Raw genomic sequence first — 25,424 nt, forward strand, 5'->3', positions numbered from 1 at the left:
AGGGGAACTGGCCCCCACAGTGAGTCTGGTTTCTCCCAAGGTTATTTTTCTCCATTAACCAACATCTTATGGAGTTTTGTGTTCCTTGCCACAGTCGCATTTGGGTTGCTCACTGGGGTTATAAATACAATTATTATTTAATTATTAAATTATTTATTTTTATACACCATTTACAGTCATATTTACGATGATCACTCTAAGACTTTATAGATATTACAGTTTCATTTTCTGTTAATGCATGATTTTCTGTAAAGCTGCTTTGAAACTATGTGTGTTGTGAAAAGCGCTATACAAATAAAAATGACTTGACATTGTTTTGTAACTCAGCTTGCTCTACTTATCCAGTATTAATAATTCATGTTGACAGGGTTGGGGAGTAACAGAATACATGTAACGGGATTACGTATTTAAAATACAAAACATTAGTAACTGTATTCCACTACAGTTACAATTTAAATAATTGCTAATTAGAATACAGTTACATTCAAAAAGTATTTTGATTACTGAAGAGATTACTTTGCATTTTATTGTCATTTGTTTCATTTAATATTTAGTCCTTTCAGATGGAAAACATTTATACATATAAATGATGTGATCCAAAGTGCATTTGAACAGCGGTGAAACACTTTCTTATGATGTGTTACATTCATACGAGCAGACAGAGAAGTAAGTTTGAAGTAAGTTTGGAGCACAAGAAATAGAAATAAACCTTGTGTAAATTGTCAGATTTACGCTAAGCTAAAATGCTATTTCAAGCCATTTTACGTGCACATGTTACCAGGCACGATCATATTTTTTTTTTATCAAGAAAATTCATGTAAGATCATAATTTCTTTTTTTCTAGTAAGACCTTTGATATTAGGGCAAAAATCATATTCTTGATAATAATTTTTGTATTGTTTTCCTGTAAAAATATCTAAAAATCCTTAAAACAAGATCAATTTGATTTATCTTGTTTTAGAAACAACACTGCATAAGATATTTAGGTTTTTCAGAGAATGTATTTTTAACATGTGTATTTTGTCTTACTGTACTGGCAGAGTTTTTATAGTCAAAACGAGTGAAAAAATCAACCAGTGCTGAAGAAGTAATCCAAAGTATTTAGAATACGTTACTGACCTTGAGTAATCTAACGGAATACGTTACAAATTACATTTTAGAGCATTTATTCTGTAATCTGTAGTGGAATACATTTCAAAAGTAACCCTCCCAACCCTGCATGTTGATTGGTTTTAACTTTATTACCTAAAATTAAATTATATAAAAATAATAAACGCAAAAACAAATATTTGTATTCTTATACTGTACATATAAAAATAGAATGCAGTCTCAACACAGCAGTATTAAAGTATAGTCAGTGCTGGGTAAGTTACTCTAAAAAGTAATTAATTACTAACTACTAATTACATCTTCTACAGTGTAATTAGATTACTGTACTAATTACTCTGTCTGAAAAGTAATTGCATTACTTATTACTAATTACTTTCTAAACCCCTTATCAACTTCGACCAGATGAAATATACAAGGATAGACATGAAACTGTTCTTTTAATTCATTCAAATAAATCATATAAAATCAAATAAATTATTCATGAACTGGCCAAAGAATGTAAGGGGGCAGCGTTAAATTAGAAAACATATATTTTAACATTAGACTTTAAATTTCAATTTAAATTCACTATTGTTTTATATAGAATTGTTCTATAGTCTATACAGTATTTAACACTATTACATCAGAAGTAACTGTAATTAAATTACTGAAAAAATTAAGAGTAATCCCTTACTTTTTACTTTTTCAATGAAAAGGTAATTTAATTACAGTAATTAATTAATACTATGTATAATATAAAATGTTGGATTTTGCTAGCTAGCACTATTCAGACATGTCTAAATAATGTTTTGGCAAATGTTTTGAATAACCAATTGGATACTGACAGTAAGGCAAGTATTTATTTGTATTTATTTATTTTTTACATTTTTGGGCATGATTAACTTTGTTGGGACAAAATGTAATACTGTCTGCTCTTGCAGCTCTATTCAATAATGAAACTAAACAGTGAAGAAAATTCATTATAATGTATTTATAATTGTATGGACAATATAAGGATTTCTGCAAATTCATCCTTCAAGCATCATTGTGAATGGATTAATTACAAAAATACATAAGTAAGTAAAAGATAAAACTACTATGTTTCACCTTATCACCTTTGAACCCAGGTCTGCCCTGCGAATCGGCGAGCACAAACAAGAGTGTTGGTCAGAAGACTTTTTGATGAAAAATAATATACAAAATGACTATATATGAGTCTCCATCACATCAGAGGGAATTGGCTGGTTCAAAGTTAATATCCCTGTTATGTACCTCTGGACCATTGATTCCGTGAAGACCAGGCGCTCCTGGTTCGCCTTTTAAAATGAGTCACATAAATTAGTCAAACAATAATTTCAACTCAAATCAGAATCTCTTGTCCATTTATTTATATATTTATTTGGTAAGTAGCTATAATACAAATCTGAACAACGTACAGTCAGCTGTGTGTCATGGTCTCGATCATCCTGTCAGGTTTATTTTGTGATAATGACGAGCTGAATGTACAGTATCCCTAACTTTCAAACAAAGTTTGCTGGTTTCATGATGGTAATTATTTTTAATCTTACCCTTTTCGACCAGGTGCTCCTACATAAGATGGATCTCCTTTTTTTCCTCAAAACACCATTATGAATGACATCAATGTTTAAAAAAAATGGCCAAAATTATATATCCACTATATATAAATATATATATATATATATATATATATATATATATATATATATATATATATATATATATATACACACACACACACACACACACACACTGCATATATACTGTACGTTTTACATAATTACATCACAATTCTTATCAAATACAAAGACAACTGACAGGACATATCACATAATTTCTGGGTATTGTAAAACAGTATGTAACCTGTTACATACTTTACATACAAATCCACAATACTTACAGGACTGCCTGGAAGACCTGTTTCACCTTTCTCACACAAACACACTGCTGGCCCTGGACACTGGCATGAGAAGTGCAACAGGTATTTTAAAGCAGCATTCTTTAAAGGTTATAATTCTTGATGTCTGTGATGTTTATCTCTGACCACAAAGGTATTTGTACTCTCAGGAATATCTGAATGTCACTGTATTCGATAACAAAATATTGACTTTAATGAACTGGTGTCAAGGTGATTTTTAGTGGATGTATGAAGTAAGTTAATAAATGTTAAATGTTTTGTTTGAAAACTGTGCTTGTGCTGTCTTTCTTTAAAATAAATGCAACTTGGTTTAATATTTTGTATCTAATGCAATGACATTCATACATTTTTACGTGTCCAAATTTTGGGGCCATGCATTGGATGGTTAAATACTTACTTCATTCATTGCAATTATTTCCTGAGAAAAAGAAAAGGGAGATTAAAATATTTATTAAAAAGCAACTCTATGACATTATCAAAAAACATCAAGATAAATCCAGTACAGATAGTAATATATTATAAAACCTTAAATGTACCACATGGCATGGGAAACCTTATTATGGATTTCTAAGATACCACTATTGAGTGATCACAGACAGGGCTTGACATTTCATAAATTACACCCTTTTGTGTTAATATGGAAAATTCCCTCTAACACAGATACAATTCACCTACTGATGTCTGAACCACGTTTCAGGACAAAAAATGAACTCTAGTTTCTGTATTTGCATCTCAAACCATCACAAACGTTGCCTAAAAGTTTAAAATAGTTTTAAAAATTCTTGAAATGTGTAGGTTTGTCTGCCAGACGGATGGATGGATGGACGGACGGACGGATAGACAGATAGATTGATAGATAGACAGACGGACAGACAGATAGATAGATAGATTTTAGGCATTTACTTTCTACTCTTACTACTTCTGTAATACCTATCTATAGCAGAAATAGAAAGAGTAGTATAGTAAACGTAGTATGGTAGTATGCTGTTTTGAACTCAGCCTCTCTTTCAAATGTAGGCTTAGTGCTGGGAAATCTGCATCATTTAAGTGAATCGGTTCTTTCTGATGGTTAAAAAAACTATTCCTTTTAATTTAGCGTTGGGAACTCAAATTAATTTTAGTGAGCCGGGTGTTTCGGACGATTCATGTAATGAACTAGTTCACATAAATGATTTACTGATTTGCTTGAGCTCTGTGCAGCCTGTTAAAGGAATAGTTCACCCAAAAACATTCTTTCATCATTAACTCACCCACATGCCATCCCTGATTTGTTTGACTTTCAGAACACAAATTAAGATTTTTTTAGAAGAATATTTCAGCTCTGTTGGTCCATACAATGTAAGTGAATGGTGACCAAATCTTTGAAGCACCAAAAATCACATAAGTCAGCATAAAAGTGATCCATAATACTCCAGTGGTTAAATACATGTCTTCAGAAGTGATATGATTGTTTTCACAATTCATAGACTCTTAAAAGAATAGCATCCCCAAAATATCATTTTTACTCACCTTCATATAATTCCGAATCGGTATGCTGTTATATTTTTCTGTGAATCGCCAAAGGAGAAATTCTGAAGAATCTTTATGCAGCTCTTTTCCATACGGCAGTGGTGATTTTGCTACAACAAAAATGGTCATAAGCTACAAAAGGGACAAAAACACCCCAAAGGTTCCAGAAAATGCTCCATACAACTTGTGCACTATTTAAAATCTGACCCTAACCCTAAATCTGAAATTTTAGTTCACTGATACTCTTCCGCTCCAGTGAACGATTATCTTAAGAACCGCTGCAGCTGGAGTTGAACTCGAGAATCAGATCACTGAATGGATCAGTATTTTGAGTCAGTTCTTTTCCATCAACTAGTTATAATTCCAGCCCAGTTCTCAAATCTCAAATGGACGAATCGTTCACGAATCGGAGTTCAACTCACTGATCCATTCGTAGCGGTTATTGAGTTGACCGCTCACCAGAGGAGAATATTATTCGTGAATGTTTGACTATGTTTTGAAAAGAGCTGTGTGCTTTTCATTAAAATTCTCAGTGTTAGCATATGGTACGATTACATTTAAAAAGTAAAAAAAAAAAAAATGTCACTAAGTGTCAAATCAGTTTGTTGTTTATGTTTGTGATTTAAATACAAATTCATATTATATCTTCACTTCCACTTTCCTTGAATTAAGCTTTTTGCAGCTGCAGAGGGCAGTAAAGTGTTTAAACTCAAATATACACTGTAGATTTCTGTTTTAGAGACATCTTTCACACACTATCCAAAATAATGTCCTTCCATGCATTAATGAATTAAAAACAATGTGCACCACTCAAAATTCACTTAATATTTTTAGTGAATAGATAAAAGTTACAAGTAACCAAAATATTGTTAATATACTGTGTGTATATATATATATATATATATATATATATATATATATATATATATATATATATATATATATATATATATATATATATGCGCAGTAAATGGTAACAATAAATATGCATTTATTTAGTTTGCATTCCCCTTTGTAGAATCAGCAAGATGTAAACTCAGTTATTTTTCTTCTTATACTTATTCTTATTCTTATATATATATATTTTAGTACTGCCATTCAGAAGCAAAAGCTACATTAAAGATATTTACATACATGGGACTTTTATGTTGTGTTCTTCAGTCACACTGTTTACAGTCAACACTGCTTCCGGCTTCACGCGACTGAAAGAAACTTCAACATGTTTGCACGTCAAATGTGAGTGCATATTTATGAAACGCTTATGGATACAGTTATGATGCATTCATATATATATATATATATAAAAAAAGAAATATTAAGTGTGTTTCATAGAGCTGCTGGCGTCTTTGTCTGTTTGCGGTTAAGGAAAGTTTGATGTGGTTTAGCTGTAGCTGACTAGCTAACTCACTTTTATTAAAGTCAGGACTTTAGAAAATTAAATCAATTTTAGTCTACTTGTTTGTATATCAAATTGCATATTTATATATTTTTGCCTTAAATTATATTTTAATATTTTAATTATATATTAACATGACGTGCAAGAGTTGTGGGATGCAGAATGGATAAATAGTGTTTTCTTTTTTGTACAGTTTTTATCATATGTTTTATATGAAACACATTAAACACTTACTATGAATTTTCCAATTTTCTTTCCATTTTCTACTTTTCTTTCTTTTTTGGGCTTTGGTAATATTTTGGTTACATATTTTATCGTTAATTTCTTGAGTGAAACTTAGTGTATTTTAACCCTATTTTGCATGAATATTGAAATTACAGATGAAAATAAATTATATTTTTACTTGTAAAAAATATTGATGCATTTTTGTAAATATTTCAGATGTACTTAGTGCATTGCCATTTTCATGAGCGATAATGCATTTCTGTTGTTATTAATAAAAGGTGCAATGACATACTGTATAAAGAAGACTGTCATATCCTATTATAATCATCATAGGTAAACAGCCACCAAGGTTTGGATGTAACATCAATCCCTGAGTGGTTAAAAATGGCTTTTCAACTGTTGTGGATATCATGCATTAAAGTGGTTTCATTTCCTGTAATTGTATTATATGCATAAACATATACAGTAGGGATCACAAGTCTGAATCAGTATGTTAAAACAGCTTCTGTTAAATGTAATACAGTTTTTCTCTACAAATTATATTATCAGCATAACAATTTGAGTAAAAAGTTAGCAATGAATTTCATTGTAACTTCTTTGTTTGAACATTTTCTAAACATTCTGTTTTTTCCATATTAAAATAAAATTTTGAACCCCAGATTTTCAAAGTGGACTCCGACATTTGAAACCGACTATATAAATTCCTGATCAAGGGTTTTGTAAACACTGATTTTTATGGGTACTATATAAATAAACTATATTATCATTCGCAGATACATATATTGAAGAAGCCACACTCCTGCCATGTCGAGCGGCTATAAGCCAGACATCCTGTGGTCTCCTCATCACGCAGACCGTTATGTGATCTGTGACACTGAACTCAGCCTGTATCGGATCGGACCAGCAGGAACCTTGGAAACCAAAGCTGGCTCTCTTCCCTTGTCTGAGGAGACCGCTGCCACACTGCTGGCCATCAACTCAGACACCCCGTATATGAAATGTGTGGCCTGGTATCCGAAGTTTGAAACATCTGAATGTTTGCTGGCGGTGGGACAGGCCAATGGCCGAGTTGTCCTGACCAGTCTGGGACAGAGTCACAACTCCAAATGCAAAGAGCTGGTAGGTAAAGAGTTTGTGCCCAAGCACGCCCGACAGTGCAACACCCTTGCATGGAACCCGGTGGACAGTAACTGGCTTGCTGCTGGTTTGGATAAACATCGGGCAGATTTCTCAGTTCTGATATGGGACATCAGTAGTAAGTTTTCTCCCGAGGCGATACCTGTGGAGAAAGTTCGTCTGTCGGGAGATGCAGACTCTGGGCTTGTAGTGACCAAGCCGTTGTACGAGTTGGGTCAGAATGATGCCTGTCTTTCTCTTTGTTGGCTCCCTCGTGATCATCAAAAGTTACTATTGGCAGGGATGCACAGAAATCTGGCAATCTTTGACCTGCGCAACACCAGTCAGAAGACTTTCGTGAACACCAAAGCCATTCAGGGAGTAACGGTGGACCCTCACTTTCAAGATCGTGTAGCGTCTTTTTTTGAAGGCCAAGTGGCCATCTGGGACTTGCGCAAATTTGAGAAACCAGTCTTCACTTTGACTGAGCAGCCCAAACCTTTGACTAAAGTGGCATGGTGCCCGACTCGCATGGGCCTGCTGGCCACGCTGACGCGCGACAGCAACATTATCCGTCTTTATGACATGCAACACACGCCCATGCCCTTCGGCGACGAGGTCGAGCCCACCATCATTGAGCGCAGCGTGCAGCCCTGCAGTGAGAGCATCATCAGTAGCTTTGCATGGCATCCGTCAGCGCAGAACCGCATGGTGGTGGTGTCGCCCAACAGGGTCATGAATGACTTCACTGTCTTCGAGCGCATTTCATTAGCCTGGAGCTCTACCACATCGCTGATGTGGGCGTGTGGGCGGCACCTCTATGAATGTGCAGAGGATGCCGGGCAGGGAACGGCTGCTAATGAAAAGGACATCGCCACCAAGATGAGGGAACGCGCGCAGTCGCGCTACGGCCATGATACCGTACAGGTGTGGCGAAACCACGTGTTGGCCGGAGGGGACGAACCCCAGCTGAGGTCGCTGTGGTATACACTTCATTATATCCTTCACTGCATTGCTGTGGCATTCAGAGATTTGTTCCCTGCCAAAGATGGCTGTCTGCTGTTTTATTTAGCATTTTATGGCAACAAATGTCAAAGCATATTATGAGCCTCAAAACTCTTTGTCCATTGTCAAAAATGTCATTCATCCAAGTCATTGCAGTATGTGATGTAAAATTTGGTCCTTATACAGTAAATGGACTGTTCTTTTTTGTTTGAAGATTTTTCACAACTTATTCAACTTTTAACTGTCGGCATAAAGTCTGGTCCACTTTGCAGTTTATTCTTGCAGGAAGGGTCTGTCTCGCTAACATGTAAAGTGAGCAGTTAGTTCATTTTGTTTTAATGTGTTTTGTAGGGCCGGTTTTATCTGAAATAGTTGATAACTCAGTTAGAGGTAGACCGATATATTCGTTTTACTGATTAATCGGTGCCGATAGTTTCCATTTGAAGAATTCTTTAACATTCAATAAATCAATTTTTTTTAAATATCGCAGATAGTTTTCCACCACTTGAGTTTTCGGTATCAGCAAAATCCACTATCAGTCAACCTCTATCCTCAATAATACACTAGTGTCTCATTAGCATGATTGCACAGGAAGTCGGCATATTGTTTCTGAGAGTTCCAGTGCCATAGGAATCGTCATTTTTGTCGATTTTGTGGAGACATTTTTACATCGGCTCAAGTGTGCTTACCTTCCCCTGTGGCATGGCCTGAAGCATGTCGCATCAGCATCGTGACAGACCTGAGTTCAGATACTGCGTTGAAACCAGGAAGTAATTGCATTCGCATAATCAGTGACGACTGTGATTCTGAGGTTGCATTCTTCCCTCTAACATTACTTTTTACTTCACTGATGGTTAGGTTTGGGTTGGGGGGTAAAGTTAATAAAATATGCATTCCTCTTCACTGTAATACAGCCTGTACAGCTGGAAACAACTCGCTTCACAACTCGCTTTTGGCGCTCCTACATGGACATTTCATCTGGAAAATAGAGCTCACATGTGCCCCTTTGGCCAAAGGGGGCAGTGTTTTGCATTTCAGTAAGCACAGACTGATTTTAGCTGAAGAAAAGTCAACCTACTGTTTACATTTTCAATATGAGATCAGTTTGGTCTCAATGACACAATTTAAGTCAATGAAAATAGCATATTTTAGTTGATGATAATGTGCAAAATGACACAAACTTGTGTCAAACTGTAACAGACCAAACTTCAATCAAATATTCAAACATTTAGAAAACTAAAAACATTTATTAATTTAAACATGTATCAAGCATATACAGTAAAAGAGACATTCAAAACTCAACTGCATTTGTTGTAAAAACCGGAGCTCCTGAAATAATGTAATATTTCATATAATATACTGAAGTGTTAGCTATTTTTTTTAGAAGTTACTGTACTTTGAAAAAAGTGGAATATACACTTCTGACCATGGATTTAATTAGTTTCCAGGCTGACTGGCACATCCCGACTTAAAGTCTGAAAGTTGCGTAGCGCCAGCCAATCAGATTAGACCTGCCGATTTTCAGCCAGCTCTTTCCATTTTTGTGTGCAATATAAGGTACAATGGGGCTAAAGGCTCTGTGGGGTAAAAGGCTCCATTGATTGAATTTTTTCCCAAAACACTAAAAAACAACAAAAACTACCACAGTACTTTCCTAAACATCGGTCACTATACACTGGACAATTTTCCTGATCCATGAGATCTTTGCATGTGGTGTATTTTTTAAAATGTACCATTTTACCAAATCAAATTACCAAAGTCAAAGAGGGATGTTGACTGATTGATAGAATAACTATTCATTGCAGTGCGCATTAAATCTCTTAAACCCCCATCCTCCACAATATTTATCGTCATCAGGCTGTCTTGTCACTTTGAATATGGAATGCACATGATTTGTTTCTGGGCAGCAAGCGCTGCGTTGAACTCCATATGAAAAGCGCATCTTGTTCTGCTTTTAGCGCTGGCACTGCTGATGGAAATGTAATTAATTCAAATTATCTGGTAATCATTAGCTGATGCATCAGAAGGTTGGCGGCAACAGGTACAAAGTTGAAACTGTTACATTTGAGCGGAGCGTCAACAGACCCTCCACGGGAGAACAAGCTGCGCAGCAGGCTTGTAAGGATTAATATGCTTATGTGGTAAAATACTGACTTAAAAAAGATGCGAAGAAGTTAACTTTTGTCACTACGTCCCATCAGCGTTTGTTTTATAAGAGGTCCTTTCTCCGGCATGGACTCACTGTTGCGTGTTTGTTTTTATACAAGTGTAATGTCCCCGCTGGACACATTGCAAGGGTTCCGCCCTCTAACCAGTGATCAGAACTCACACTGAGCTAGTAAAATGTCAGAATCTAATGTCAATGAGATCGAGATGACATGCCTTAATCATGATTAAGAAAAAAATAATGCGTTATACATTTTAAATTAATCGCATGCGTTAACGCATTAACGCTGACAGGACAGCACTGTTTTTTTTATATTCACATTTCTTTTTTCTTTTTTTCTTCTTCTTTTTCTTCCCTTTTCTCCCAACATGGAATGCCCAATTCCCACTACTTAGTAGGTCCTTGTGGTGGTGCGGTTACTCACCTCAATCCGGGTGGCGGAGGACAAGTCTCAGTTGCCTCCGCTTCTGAGACCGTCAATCCACACATCTTATCACATGGCTCGTTGTGCATGACACCGCGGAGACTCACAGCATGTGGAGGCTCATGCTACACTCCGCGATCCACTCACAACTTACCACGTGCCCCACTGAGAACGAGAACCACTAATCACGACCACAAGGAGGTTACCCCATGTGACTCTACCCTCCCTAGCAATTGAGCCAATTTGGTTTCTTGGGAGACCTGGCTGGAGTCACTCAGCACACCCTGGATTTGAACTCGTGACTCCAGGGGTGGTAGTCAGTGCCAATACTCGCTGAACTACCCAGGCCCCTATATTCACATTTCTTATAAATGTATCATTGAACTGCATCCACCTCTTTGTGAACCCCTGGCATGATTGATTGATTTTTGTTGTCATATATGTTGTTTGTCTTGCTCTATTTTAAATGCTTATATTTCCTATGTGTGTGATACTCATGAAACAGTACTCTGAAAATGTGGAACAGAAGCAGCAGAGCAATAAAGAGTCACTGATCTACTCGGGCATCAAAAACATTGTCAAGTTCAGCTCTGGTAAGTTAATCAGGCTCTTTTTCCAAAACCTAGTGAGCTGCCATGATGTCTTCTGCCTAAATAGGGAGCTGCCTTAAGACATCATCTTAACTGAAATGGAACTTCATGAGTAACCGATTTGGAACACAAGTAGCATTCCTAATGTGCAATGCACATTTGATTTTAAAAGAGTTTGACTATAATACAATCAATAAGCATAGAAATAAACAACGAGAATATTCCATTTTACTGAGCTTGTCACAGTGCTTCTAGTATTGACTTCTCCATGAAAGATATACACTCACCAAGCACTTTATTAAGAATACCTGTACACCTACTTATTCATGCGATTATCTAATCAGCCAATCGAGTGGCAGCAGTGCAATGCATAAAAATCATGCGTATACGGGATATCAACAATCAGAATGGGGAAAAATGTGATCTCAGTGATTTCGACCATGGCATGATTGTTGGTGTCAGATCTCCTGGGATTTTCACGCACAACAGTCTCTAGAGTTTACTCCAAATGGTGCCAAAACCAAAAAACATCCAGTGAGCGGCAATTCTGTGGACAGAAATGCCTTGTTGATGAGAGAGGTCAACGGAGAATGGCCAGACTGGTTCGAGCTGACAGAAAGGCTACGGTAACTCAGATGACCCCTCTGTACAATTGTATTGAGCAGAATAGCATCTCAGAATGCACAACATGTTGAACCTTGAGGCGGATGGGCTACAACAACAGAAGACCACGTCAGGCACTTTATTAGGACCATAGTGTTCCTGAGTGCTCAGTGAGTGTATGTGCCGCCTTAGAATTTGGCCAAATGAATATCTTAGAAGGCAGCATAAGTAGTCTACCATTTGGAACAGTCTTTTGTTGAAATGTTGCCTACATAGGCAGCACACTTGGTTTTGGAAGAGAGCATTCGAATAGGACAGACAACAAATGTGATAGATTAAGTCAGATTTTTTTGTGAAACACTAATTATATAATAGATGGGTAAAAAGAACATTTGCTCTGTATATTAGAAATAATTTCCATGCACATTTGCTAAATGCCCCAGTTGACATTTTACAATCTCCTTCTCCATTCTTAGGTACTACAGAAACACTGCGGTGCTGGTCAGGTTCAGACAGACAGACTGATGTACCGCGGTATCACAGCGAGGAGCGCAGTATGGCCCTGCAGCTGTGTGGCTGGATCAGTCAAGGGCCAGACATCGATGTGGAGCCCTTTTTGAAGTCTCTGGAGCAGGAGGGCGAGTGGGAGAGAGCTGCAGCCGTCGCCCTCTTTAATCTGGACATCCGCCGGGCAATCCAGATTCTTAATAAAGGAGCATCCACAGAGAAAGGTACGGCACCGGACTGAGTCCAGTGACTGGCACCCCCACAAGGGCTCCTATAGGGTGAATGTCACGAATCCGGTAAAGAATATCTCTAGGTCATATTTCAACCCAAATTCAAAAGAAAAAAAAAGTTTTATTAAATAATTTTATTTAGAAGTTTTGTTTTGTTTAAAGAAAATGAAGCCTGTTTTAGGACAATTAAGTTATGCATTTTGACATTATTTTATTATGCCATTTTCTAATGCAAAAAAAAAATAATAATAATAATATATACACTACCGGTCAAAAGTTTTGAGATCACTTCTCATGATCTTAAAAATCTTTTGATCTGAAGGCGTATGCTTAAATGTTTGAAATTAGTTTTGTAGACAAAAATATAATTGTGCCACCATATTAATTTATTTCAAAGTTTTGATTTATTTTGGATTTTGTTTAGTCACAACATAATTCCCATAGTTCTGTTTATGTTATTCCATAGTTTTGATGACTTTACTAATATTCTAAAATGTGGGGAAAAAAAACATTATTATAAAGAATGAGTATGTGTTTCAAAACTTTTGACCGGTAGTGTATAATATAAATATATCTCATTAAAAAAAAAAATATATATATATATATATTACTTTATTTAAATTGTGAAGTATATATAGTTTGTTATACTGCCTCTATGATGATTTAAATAATAAAAACAATGTATTACAGTAATTTTACAGAAACATTACTCTATTATAGTAATGAAAGTCTAATAAAAAAAAATTAAAAAATAAAAACTCAAAAGTGAATTAAAATAATAAGAATTTGGAAGTGAAATGTGCTTGATTGTCATGAAAATAATGTCTCACACAAAAAAAACAAAAAACAAAAAAAAGTTAAATTTTTTTCATGCAAAAACTACCCCATAAATTTCAGGATTAGAAATGTAATTTTTAAGAAAACTTTTATATATTGTATTATAAATCAAAACTGTTTTGCTTGTTTCTTTAGTGTTCACAAATAAAGTTCCAATTTAAAATTGCAGAATACGCAATTCTCATTAGCATAGTGCAATATCTCATTGTTATTACTGTAATGCAAAAAAAAAAACAAAAATGATATTATTTAAACTGTGAAGTATTTCAGCACTGTTGTTGTATTTGGTACAATACAACAACAGTGTTAACAAAAATAATTGTATTACAGTAATGAGAATCTAATGAGAAGCAACACTGAATTATAGGAATTACAAAAAACAAAAATAATGACAATTTGTGGGGTGAAATGTGTTTGCCATAATAGATAATAGAGTACAAAATTATTGTATTATACTGTTTTCCTTTTTTTCTTTAGTGTTCAAAATAAAGCTCCTATCTAGAATTTTACATTCTTTTAAGGCATCAAAGTATAATGTCATGCCAGAGGGAATCAAGTTGACATGTTACATGAATCATTTTATATTGCTTTTTGAAATAGATATACAGTAGAAATACCCTTATTGAAGATAAAGTCCCATCCTCTCTACAGTTTACCTGAATGAATGTAGAAGGACTTGTGAAATATAGGCTGATTTTAGCTAGTCAGAAACAGCTGCCTGTGTTTACTTTGTGCTCAAAAAGCTTTCTTACATACTTGATAAAATGGGTTGTTTGACAAAAGCATGATCTTTGCGTGACACACTACTGATCAGAAATTGTAAAGTGCTGCTTGTTCTTTAATATTGAATGCCCTGAAGCCACATAAACATACGGTATATAGGACTGTTTGGTTATCATTCATAATAGCCTATGGTTGATTGGATTTTATAGTTTGTTTTGGCCCTCATGTCTTCTGTGGAACACAAAAAGGAGATATTTTGCAAAATTGAAAGTATTTTCATGCATCAAAAGCATATGACGACCAAGCATAAAGGACAAAAACACTGTAAATGTGGTCCATATACCGTGACTGATGTACTATATTCCTCCAAGTCTTTTTTTTTTTTTTTTTTTTCAGTCTGTTCCTCACACAAAGTTCCCATATGACTTCAAAAGACTTAGAATATAGCGGAAAACTTTCATGGTTACATTTCGAGATTCTTGAAAATATCTTGCTGTGTGTTTTACAGAAGAAAGTAAGAAAAGGAATTTCCAATTTTGGGTGAACTGTTCCTTTAAGTGAGGTGTTTCATCATTTCTTTCTGTATGTTGTGATTAGGTGATCTGAATCTGAATGTGGTGGCCATGGCTCTGTCGGGTTACACAGATGAGAAGAACTCTCTGTGGAGAGAGATGTGCAGCTCTCTCAGACTCCAGCTGAAGAAGCCCTACCTGTGTATAATGTTTGCCTTCCTCACCAGTGAACCTGGAGCATATGATGGAGTCTTGGTATGCTAATAAAAAACTCAAAAGAATATTTTCCAGAATATTTCTCCACATCTGTGCCATGCTGTCTGTTACCACAGACAATAAATTCAACTCCTCCCACAGGTGTGTAAATACAGCACACATGCCGCACCTGCCGCTGTACAGATCCTTTTGAAGAATCCCAACGTAAAAAAAACAAAAAAATGGCTGAAGTTTATTTTAACAAAACCCGGAATATTCCTCTGGAAAAAAAAGAAAAAATCAATGTAATTTTGTCCTGATTGCAATTTTATTTAAGCCTTAAAAATTGTGCTTTCTATTTTATAGTATGAGAGTCATGTGGCTGTCAGGGACCGTGTGGCCTTTGCATGCATGTTTCTAAATGACGCTCAGGTAAGAACCGTTCACCCGTCAGTTCATCCAGGCTTCGTTGATGTTCAATCAATAATACCTGCTTTTTTTCCCCCTTCCTATTAGTTGCCTCGTTACATAGACAAGCTGACCAATGAGATGAAAGAGGCCGGTAACCTGGAGGGCATTCTGCTGACAGGCCTGACGAAAGATGGAGTGGATCTCATGGAGAGTTATGTAGACCGTACTGGAGACGTGCAGACGGCCAGTTTCTGCATGCTCAAGGTACCAGAATGTTCACACATACTGATGGGCGGATGGACGGAGATACAGTGGCATGCAAAAGTTTGGGCACCCCGGATCAAAATTTCTGTTGCTGTGAATAGCTAAGCGGGCAAGAGATGGCCTGATTTCAAAAAGGCTTTAAGTTAAAGATGACACATTTCTTTAATATTTTAAGCAATTTTACTTTTTTATATTCATCTTTTACAGTTTCAAAATAACAAAAAAGGAAAAGGGCCCGAAGCAAATGTTTGGGCACCCTGCATGGTCAGTACTTAGTAAGATCCCCTGGCAAGTATCACAGCTTGTAAAAGCTTTTTGTAGTCAGCTAAGTTTTTGTCTGGGGGATTTTCGCCCATTCTTCATTGCAAAAGGCTTCTAGTTCTGTGTGATTCTTGGGCCGTTTTGCATGCACTGCTCTTTTGAGATTTATCCACAGATTTTCGATGATGTTTAGGTCAGGAGACTTTGAGGGCCAAGGCAAAACCTTCAGCTTGCGCCTCTTGAGGTAGTCCATTGTGGATTTTGAGGTGTGTTTAGGATCATTATCCTGTTGTAGAAGCAATCCTCTTTTCATCTTCGGCTTTTTTAAAGATGGTGTGATGTTTGCTTCCAGAATTTGCTGGTATTTCATTTAATCCATTCTTTCCTCTACCAGTGAAATGTTCCTTTGTGCCACTGGCATCAACACAAGCCCAAAGCATGATTGATCCACCCCCGTGCTTAACAGTTGGAGAGGTGTTCTTTTCATGAAATTCTGCACCCTTTTTCTCCAAACATACCTTTGCTCATTGCGGCCAAAAAGTTACATTTTAACTTCATCAGTCCACAGGACTTGTTTACAAAATGCATCAGGCTTGTTTAGCTGTTCATTTGCAAACTTCTGACGCTGAAATTTGTGGTGAGGATGCAGGAAAGGTTTTCTTCTCATGACTCTTCCATTAAGGTCATATTTGTGCAGGTGTCGCTGCACAGTTGAACAGTGCACCACTACTCCAGAGTCTGCTAAATCTTCCTTAAGATCTTTTGCAGTCAAACAGGGGTTTTGATTTGTCTTTCTAGCAATCCTACGAGGAGTACTCTCTGAAAGTTTTCTTGGACTTCCAGACCTCAGCTTGAACTCCACCATTCCTGTTAACTGCCATTTCTTAATTACATTATGAACTGAGGAAACGGCTACCTGAAAACGCTTTGCTATCTTCTTATAGCCTTCTCCTGCTTTGTGGGCATCAATTATTTAAATTTTCAGAGTACTAGGCAGCTGCTTAGAGGAGTCCATGGCTGCTGATTGTTGGGAGTCAGAGTCTGTATAAAGCTTTGAAATTTGCATCACCTGGCCTTTCCAAACGATGATTGTGAATAAGCCATAGCCCTAACAAGCTAATTAAGGTCTGAGACCTTGGTAAAAGTTATCTGAGAGCTCAAATCTCTTGGGGTGCCCAAACTTTTGCATGGTGCTCCTTTCCTTTTTTTTCACTCTAAAATTTTACAAAATAAAAATAATACACTAATATTGCTTAAAATGTTGAAAAGAATGTTTCATCTTTAACTTTATGCCTTTTGGAGATCAGTTCATCTTCTACTCAACTATTCACAGCAACAGAAATTTTGACAAGGGGTGCTCAAACTTTTGCATGCCACTGTAGATAGATAGAGATAGAGAGAGAGATAGGCAGATAGATAGGAAAGACAGAGAGACAGATAGATAGATAGACAGAAGGACAGATCGATAGACAGACAGACAGACGGAAGGATGGACAGACGGAGATAGATAGATAGAGAGAGAGATAGATAGATAGACGGACGGACGGACAGACAGACAGATAGACATATATAGATACTATAGACAGACAGCTAGGGAGACAGACAGATAGATAGATAGATAGACAGACAGACCGACAGAGAGAGGGACAGACAGACAGATAAATAGACAGACAGACAGATAGATAGATTGATTACATACAGTACTGTGCAAAAGTCTTAGGCACTTGTTATAAATGTTGCATAGTGAGGATGTCTTCAGAAATTATGACATAAATATTTTTCATTTATCACTTAATGTCATACAAACTCCAGTAAACTTAAAAAAGCTAAATCAGTATTCGTTGTGTCCACTTTTGTCTTTAAAACAGCCTCAGTTCTCCTAGGTACACCTGGACACAGTTTTTCTTGGTTGTTGGCAGATAGGATGTTCCAAGCTTCTTGGAGAATTCGCCACAGTTCTTCAATCTATTTAGGCTGTCTCAATTCCTTCTGTCTCTTCATGTAATCTCAGACTGACACGATGTTCAGTGGGGTCTTTGTGGGGGCCATGACATCTGTTGCAGGGCTCCCTGTTCTTCTATTCTAATCTTTTCTATCTGCAAAAGTAATGTTTGGGAGTCTAACATTTATATTTCCTACTGACACACTAAAGCTGAAGATATAAATAACCATCTTAAGACAAATGCTTTTGTGAAACACCTTATGTGCCTAAGACTTTTGCACAGTACTGTACATTTAATTAATTGTCAACTTTTATGAGTACTTTACTATAAATATAACCTCAATATAACCTCTAGATAGATAGCTAGAAAAGACAGAGAGACAGACAGACAAACAGAAAGTTAACCTCAATAAATAAATATAACCTCAAAGCTAATAGACGTGGAGTTGAAGTCCATTCTTTATTTCTTCTGTAAATGCAAAAAAATTAGAGAATGTATGCTTATAAACACTTTATACAATATATTATTTTGTGTGTTTGTTGTGGTAGGGCTCCCCAGGAGAAGTGCTGAAGGACCCTCGAGTTCAGTGTTGGATCGAGAACTATCGCAATCTGCTGGACGCCTGGAGGTTCTGGCATAAACGGGCTGAATTTGACATTCATAGGAGCAAATTGGATCCCAGCTCAAAACCGCTTGCACAGGCTAGAATCATGTTTCTTTCTACCACTTGTTAAGTTCTGAATACACACGCATAATATTGATGACCATATCATTTTGGTAACATTAGTTATTTAAAAACAATGATTTACTGTCAGATTAGAATGCAGTGATATTTTTTGCATTGATATGTTTTGGATACAGTATAGATTTAATAATAATATTGTTTATCAGCCAAAATTTAAAAAATAAAACAAATAACGATCATTGTCCAAAATAGATGCATCCCTAGTTTCGATCTCTCATTAAAATATCACTTTCATTTCTTAAAAGGATAGTTCACCAAAAAATGGAAATTCTGTCATCTATGCACCCTAAATGACTTTCTTCCATGGAAAATATCAGGCGGAATGTTAGGGACTGACAGCCTCCATCACCATTTACTTTCATTACATCTTTGTTCCATAATATGAAAGTGAATGGTGACTGAGGCTGTCATTCTGCCCAACAACTCTCTCTTTTTTTTTTTTTTTTTCACAGAAGAAAGTCATACGGGTTTGGAACAACATGAGGGTGAGTATATGATGACAGAATTTTACCAATTTAATTCTATTATTTATTATGTATGCATTATTTATATTGTGTGCAGGTGTTTGTGAGCTGTAACTTCTGTGGAAAGTCTATATCATACAGCTGCTCAGCGATGCCACACCAGGGCCGTGGATTCAGTCAGTATGGGGTCAGTGGTTCACCCACCAAGTCAAAGGTCACCAGTTGCCCAGGCTGTCGCAAACCGCTTCCACGCTGTGCACTCTGCCTAATGAACATGGGCACCCCTGTGTCCAGCTGCCCAGGTAACAGACCACTCTCTATCACAGGGTTTTATGTAGACGGATAATTGAACTGATGTCTGATATAAGCTCTGCGGCTAGTTAATAAAACAAATACAGTGAGGTTCGCAAGTCTGAGATTCCACTTGTAAAAATTACTCCACAAATTATGTAAACCCTGATGATCATGTTATTCAGCATGATTTGACAATGTTCCAAAGAGCATCTTGCGTGCTTCAATGGAAGCAAGGAAATCTCACCTTTTGAACAAATAAGTTAACATGAATTAATTTACAGATTTGATTAATGACTAGTGGTCGACCGATATTTCACAGAGGCAGATAAATCGGACGATATTCTGACTTTTTTTAATTATCGGCATTGGCCGATAAATTTTCCTGTTTGGCCGATTTTTTTTTTCTTGAGGGTGAAAATCGCGTGCTTGCATGTGATGTGACTGAGACATGTAAACGACCAGTCACGGTTCATTTGGTTGTTACGTGATATCGTGTTACTACAATAGTAGACCGGTGTGCAACACAGTCTCATTTAAACGGTCTGCATATCAGAGCCGCGGCAGATGTGTTTGAGCTCATAATGTTAAAGTGCTCGCCTGTTTCATTCTCCCTCTCTCTCCTCAACAGTTCCCTGTAACTTTTAACTGTCTTGTATAATGACATGTACAATGATGAAAAGGCAAATATAAAAAAAACTAATATCATATACCGTCTGCAAATATGCGCATATCTTGTTTAAACATAAGTGGCCCATCTCTGCTAAATAGTCTCTGGTGCAACTTCAAGGTAAAAGGGCTTCACATGTGCTATAAGTAAATGTCTTATTCACTGTGCATTGCATATGTACAATTGGTTTGATTCAGAATTGTTTGAGTAAATGTGACTGTTAATGCGCACATGCCATCCATGGTTGCTAGACTACTGTGTGTACTGGTATTTCCTTCTTACTAATATATTAAAAATGTCTTCATGTGCAAATAAATTACTAAAATTTGATGACTAAACAAAAATCAGAAAAATTGCTATCTACCATTTAAAATGCATTATTATTTTGTTAGATAATTTTTTATAAAGTTTTGTGTGGAATTGAGTAAATATAGTGCTAAATAAGAGGGTTTTTTTTTTGTTGTTGTTTTTTTTTAGCAAGTTTATGTTATTTACTATATTAAATAATATATTGTGTAATATATCAGCATTGTATTGGCCTATCGGTCACACTGCTCTCTGGATATTGGCATCAGCCATTAAAAAAAACATATCAGTCGACCACTATTAGTGATCTTGAAATGTTTACTTTTCATTTTAAATCATATATATATATATATATATATATATATATATATATATATATATATATATATTACAATCAATATGCTTTAATATATTATGAATAATATCAGAAAGTCATCTATATTTAATGATTCTGAGCCAATAAGCATTAGTGATCATTGATGTTCTTGACATATGAAATCATCATGTGAAGTGTTGCTGTAATGCATCAGAGTTCATTGTCAGATTCATATCATCAGGCACAGGAAAAACGGATGAGAAAGTTGATCTCACACGAGACAAAAAACTGGCACAGTTCAATAACTGGTTCACCTGGTGCCACAACTGCCGGCATGGGGGTCACGCAGGTCACATGCTTAGCTGGTTTAGGTAAGAGGATTCATATTCACGCATGGATATTAAGTTTAAAACGTATAGTTCACCCGAAAATGAACATTTTGTCATTTATTCACCTTCTATTATTCTCTTCTATGGAACATAAAATTAGATGTTAGGCAAAATGTCCGAGCTGCTCTTTTCCATACAATGGAAGTGGCAACCTTTTATACTTTTATGGTTGAGTAAATGATAAAGCATTAATTCTTGGATATTCTTTTAATAAATCTTGAAAGATGGGGGGCCTGGCTAGCTCAGCGAGTTTTGACCCAGCCAGGTCTGCTAAGCAACCAAATTGGCCCGGTTGCTAAGGAGGGTAGAGTCACATGGGGTAACCTCCTCGTGGTCGCGATTAGTGGTTCTCGCTCTCAACGGGGCGTGTGGTAAGTTGTGTGTGAATCGCGGAGAGTAGCATGAGCCTCCACATGCAGAGTTTCAGCGGTGTCATGCACAACGAGCCACGTGATAAGATGTGCGGATTGGCGGTCTCAGAAGCGGAGGCAACTGAGACTTGTCATCCACCACCCGGATTGAGGTGAGTAACCGTACCACCACGAGGACCTACTAAGTAGTGGGAATTGGGCATTCCAAATTGGGAGAAAAGGGGATAAAAAAATAAATAAATCTTGAAATCTACAGTTGTTCTTTATAATGTTTAGGATACTCTGCTATCTTAGTGCTGTGTATACCAAAAGTAATATATTTAGAGTTGAAGTATATTTTCTTTCCTTTCAGAGATCACAACGAATGTCCCGTCTCTGCCTGCACTTGTAAATGCATGCAGATGGATACCACAGGCAACCTGGTGCCTTCTGATAGTGTATAATTTTCATTTAGTGATTTAAATCTCCCGCTTTACTAGAAACTAAAATGTACTAAAAATTAGCTTGACTAATAAGTAATGATAGTAAAGTTCTCACAGTTTCAGGAATCAGACACAGCGTATGCACCCTTCACTGGCATCAGTGTCAACAACAGGTGCTCTGTTGTGACAGAAACTAAAGCAGTTAGATTATTGGGATTATGCTACCCATGATTAACTCACCCACCCACTGACAGTTATGTTTCCAGAGGCGTCCAACCTGCTTGAGAAAGAATTTATGTGAATGACTGACATGCACCAATTCGTTGTGGTCCTAAAGTGATCCGTAGCAAGAGTTAAATATGAATATGAATAAAATAATTTCAGTATTGTATTTAGTGACTGAGAAAGAGTTTAATGCAAATATTACAATAATTTCAACCTGATGGGTTTGAATGCATGGGAGGAAAGTTTTGTTAATGTCTCATGAAGTTATTATTATTATTTTTTTATGTGGTCATTGACTATTACTTGACTTTGAATTCATGGAATCATATTGTTTTATTGTTGTGTATTTATAACACATTACTCCAAACCACTGTTAATTGTTAATTGATTTGTAAACTGTTTGAAATCTTCAATAAGAGAGGGAAAAAAAAAGAATTAACAATTTTATAGGAAGAAATTACCATGGTAAAGGTGACGGTTATACAGCAGGTAAGGTAAAGCTCAGTCAAGAGAAATGGCCTGAGGTTAGTAGTAAAGTACAATTAAATGTCTAAAAATAATTTTGTATTTGTTTAAAATGTGCTTTTAACAACGTATTACACTAAATGTGATTTTTTTTTTTTTTTTTGTTTTTTTTGCTGAATGCGTTTTAAAATATGTAGGTTTAACATTAGCGCCAGATAGGCTGATTGTTGAGTCTAAAAGTAATGTAATGGAAGATGCTATTTTGTTGTGCTTTAATTTATTGCACAATCAATGCAACAATTTAACATCCTAACTATTTAAATGATTGTGTCTCTATTTTTGGAAATAAAAAGAGCCATCCATAATAAACTTACTACTTTTGAATTCTGAGTTTTTATTTTATGCCTTTTACACTATGAACTTTATAACAAAATGAGTCCTGACTTCTGTATAAGACCACGTGATTTGTACAGATTTCCTTATGGACCATGATAAAGATATGCAACTGCAGCAATTAAAGGAATATTCCGGGTTCAATACAAGTTAAGCTCATTCGACAGCATTTGTGGCACAATGTTGATTACTACAAAAAAATTATTTTGACTTGTCACTCTTTTTCTTTGAAAAAAGAAAAAATCAAGGTAACAGTAAGGCATTTGCAATGGAAGTGAATGGGGCCAGTTTTTGGAGGGTTTAAAAGCAGAAATGTCAAGGTTTTCATTTTCTAAAGGCACTTACATTTATTCTGCAGTTAAAACTCGTATATTATTTGAGCTGTAAAGTTGTTTAAATCATTGTTTACTGGCAATACAGGGTTTGTGGCATTATGTTGTCATGGCAACAAAGTTGTAACACAGAAAAGGTTAGTAAGTGATTTTATCTAACTAAAATAATGTTAACATGCATATTGTTTATGACTTGTGGCTATACTTTTGAAACAGTGAGTATTCTAACGCTTACAGATTGACTCCCATTCGCTTCCATTGTAGTGCCTCACTGTAACCCAGATTTTTTCTTTAAGAGATGAACATTTCTCATTACCATAAATTAAAACTTTACTTTATGGAGATTGAAAAAATATATATTTGTGACGAGGAGGAGGGCCATCAGCTGATCAGCAGGAGAGAGAGATATGTGTCTGTTTGTCTTATGTTTTATGTAGAATTAAGTCGAGTTTTACATTAAACCTTACGTTTACTGTTCAGCCGGTTCCTGCCTCCTCCTTTATCTGTTACTATATTGAATAACAGTACTTTTCACTGTAATGCAGAGAATAATAGGAATGACAAAAAAGTTAAATGTCTGGACCCATTACAGTAATGAGAAATAATAAAATTTGTACTTACAATTTTAATATTAAATTATATATATATATACAGTTGTGCTCAAAAGTTTGCATACCCTGGCAGAAATTGTGAAATTTTGGCATTGATTTTGAAAATATGACTGATCATGCAAAAAACTTTTATTTAAGGATAGTGATCATAGGAAGCCATTTCTTATCACATAGTTGTTTGGCTCCTTTTTAAATCATAATGATAACAGAAATCACCCAAATGGCCCTGATCAAAAGTTTACATACCCTTGAATGTTTGGCCTTGTTACAGACACACAAGGTGACACACACACAGGTTTAAATGGCAATTAAAGGTTAATTTCCCACACCTGTGGCTTTTTAAATTGCAATTAGTGTCTGTGAGTTTAGTCAACTTAGATTAGTCAATGAGTTTGTTAGCTCTCATGTGGATGCACTGAGCAGGCTAGATACTGAGCCATGGGGAGCAGAAAAGAACTGTCAAAAGACAACAAGGTAATGGAACTTTATAAAGATGGAAAAGGATATAAAAAGATATCCAAAGCCTTGAAAATGCCAGTCAGTACTGTTCAATCACTTATTAAGAAGTGGAAAATTCGGGGATCTCTTGATACCAAGCCAAGGTCAGGTAGACCAAGAAAGATTTTAGCCACAACTGTCAGAAGAATTGTTCGGGATACAAAGAAAAACCCACAGGTAACCTCAGGAGAAATACAGGCTGCTCTGGAAAAATACGGTGTGGTTGTTTCAAGGAGCACGATACGACGATACTTGAACAAAAATTAGCTGCATGGTCGAGTTGCCAGAAAGAAGCCTTTACTGAGCCAATGCCACAAAAAAGCCCGGTTACAATATGCCTGACAACACCTTGACACACCTCACAGCTTCTGGCACACTGTAATTTGGAGTGATGAGACCAAAATAGAGATTTATGGTCACAACCATGAGCGCTATGTTTGGAGAGGGGTCAACAAGGCCTATAGTGAAAAGTATACCATCCCCACTGTGGATCATGGTGGTGGCTCACTGATGTTTTGGGGGTGTGTGAGCTCTAAAGGCACGGGGAATCTTGTGAAAATTGATGGCAAGATGAATGCAGCATGTTATCAGAAAATACTGGCAGACAATTTGCATTCTTCTGCACGAAAGCTGCGCATGGGACACTCTTGGACTTTCCAGCAAGATAATGACCCTAAGCACAAGGTCAAGTTGACCCTTCAGTGGTTACAGCAGAAAAAGGTGAAGGTTCTGGAGTGGCCATCACAGTCTCCCGACATTAATATCATCGAGCCACTCTGGGGAGATCTCAAACGTGCGGTTCATGCAAGACGACCAAAGACTTTGCATGACCTGGAGGCATTTTGCCAAGATGAATGGGCAGCTATACCACCTGCAAGAATTTGGGGCCTCATAGACAACTATTACAAAAGACCGCATGCTGTCATTGATGCTAAAGGGGGCAATACACAGTATTAAGAACTAAGGGTATGAAGACTTTTGAA

At 36.3% G+C, this 25,424-nt stretch overlaps 1 protein-coding gene across 1 annotated transcript; it reads left to right on the forward strand.

The window, feature by feature from the left end:
• Positions 1-5,702: 5,702 nt before the first annotated feature.
• On the forward strand, positions 5,703-22,980 carry LOC127453092 (GATOR complex protein MIOS). Its single transcript, XM_051719166.1, has 11 exons — positions 5,703-5,770; positions 6,929-8,268; positions 11,362-11,460; positions 12,537-12,791; positions 14,955-15,124; positions 15,431-15,496; positions 15,581-15,739; positions 18,492-18,644; positions 19,250-19,454; positions 20,977-21,106; positions 21,848-22,980. Exons 2-11 carry the CDS (start codon positions 6,960-6,962, stop codon positions 21,936-21,938), a joined length of 2,637 nt encoding a protein of 878 aa, XP_051575126.1. The 5' UTR covers positions 5,703-5,770; positions 6,929-6,959; the 3' UTR covers positions 21,939-22,980.
• Positions 22,981-25,424: the final 2,444 nt, after the last annotated feature.

Source organism: Myxocyprinus asiaticus, chromosome 15, assembly GCF_019703515.2.
Source record: "Myxocyprinus asiaticus isolate MX2 ecotype Aquarium Trade chromosome 15, UBuf_Myxa_2, whole genome shotgun sequence".
Taxonomy (NCBI): domain Eukaryota; kingdom Metazoa; phylum Chordata; class Actinopteri; order Cypriniformes; family Catostomidae; genus Myxocyprinus; species Myxocyprinus asiaticus.

What these genes read in the sequence shown, in the direction of transcription:
- LOC127453092 (XM_051719166.1), top strand. Translation starts at nt 6,960, where the DNA reads ATGTCGAGCGGCTATAAGCCAGACATCCTGTGGTCTCCTCATCACGCA. An exon ending in GCTGTGGTATACACTTCATT is followed by an intron (nt 8,269 to 11,361) that starts ATATCCTTCACT and finishes TGTGTGTGATAC; the next exon opens with TCATGAAACAGTACTCTGAA. An exon ending in CCCTGTGTCCAGCTGCCCAG is followed by an intron (nt 19,455 to 20,976) that starts GTAACAGACCAC and finishes TCATATCATCAG; the next exon opens with GCACAGGAAAAACGGATGAG.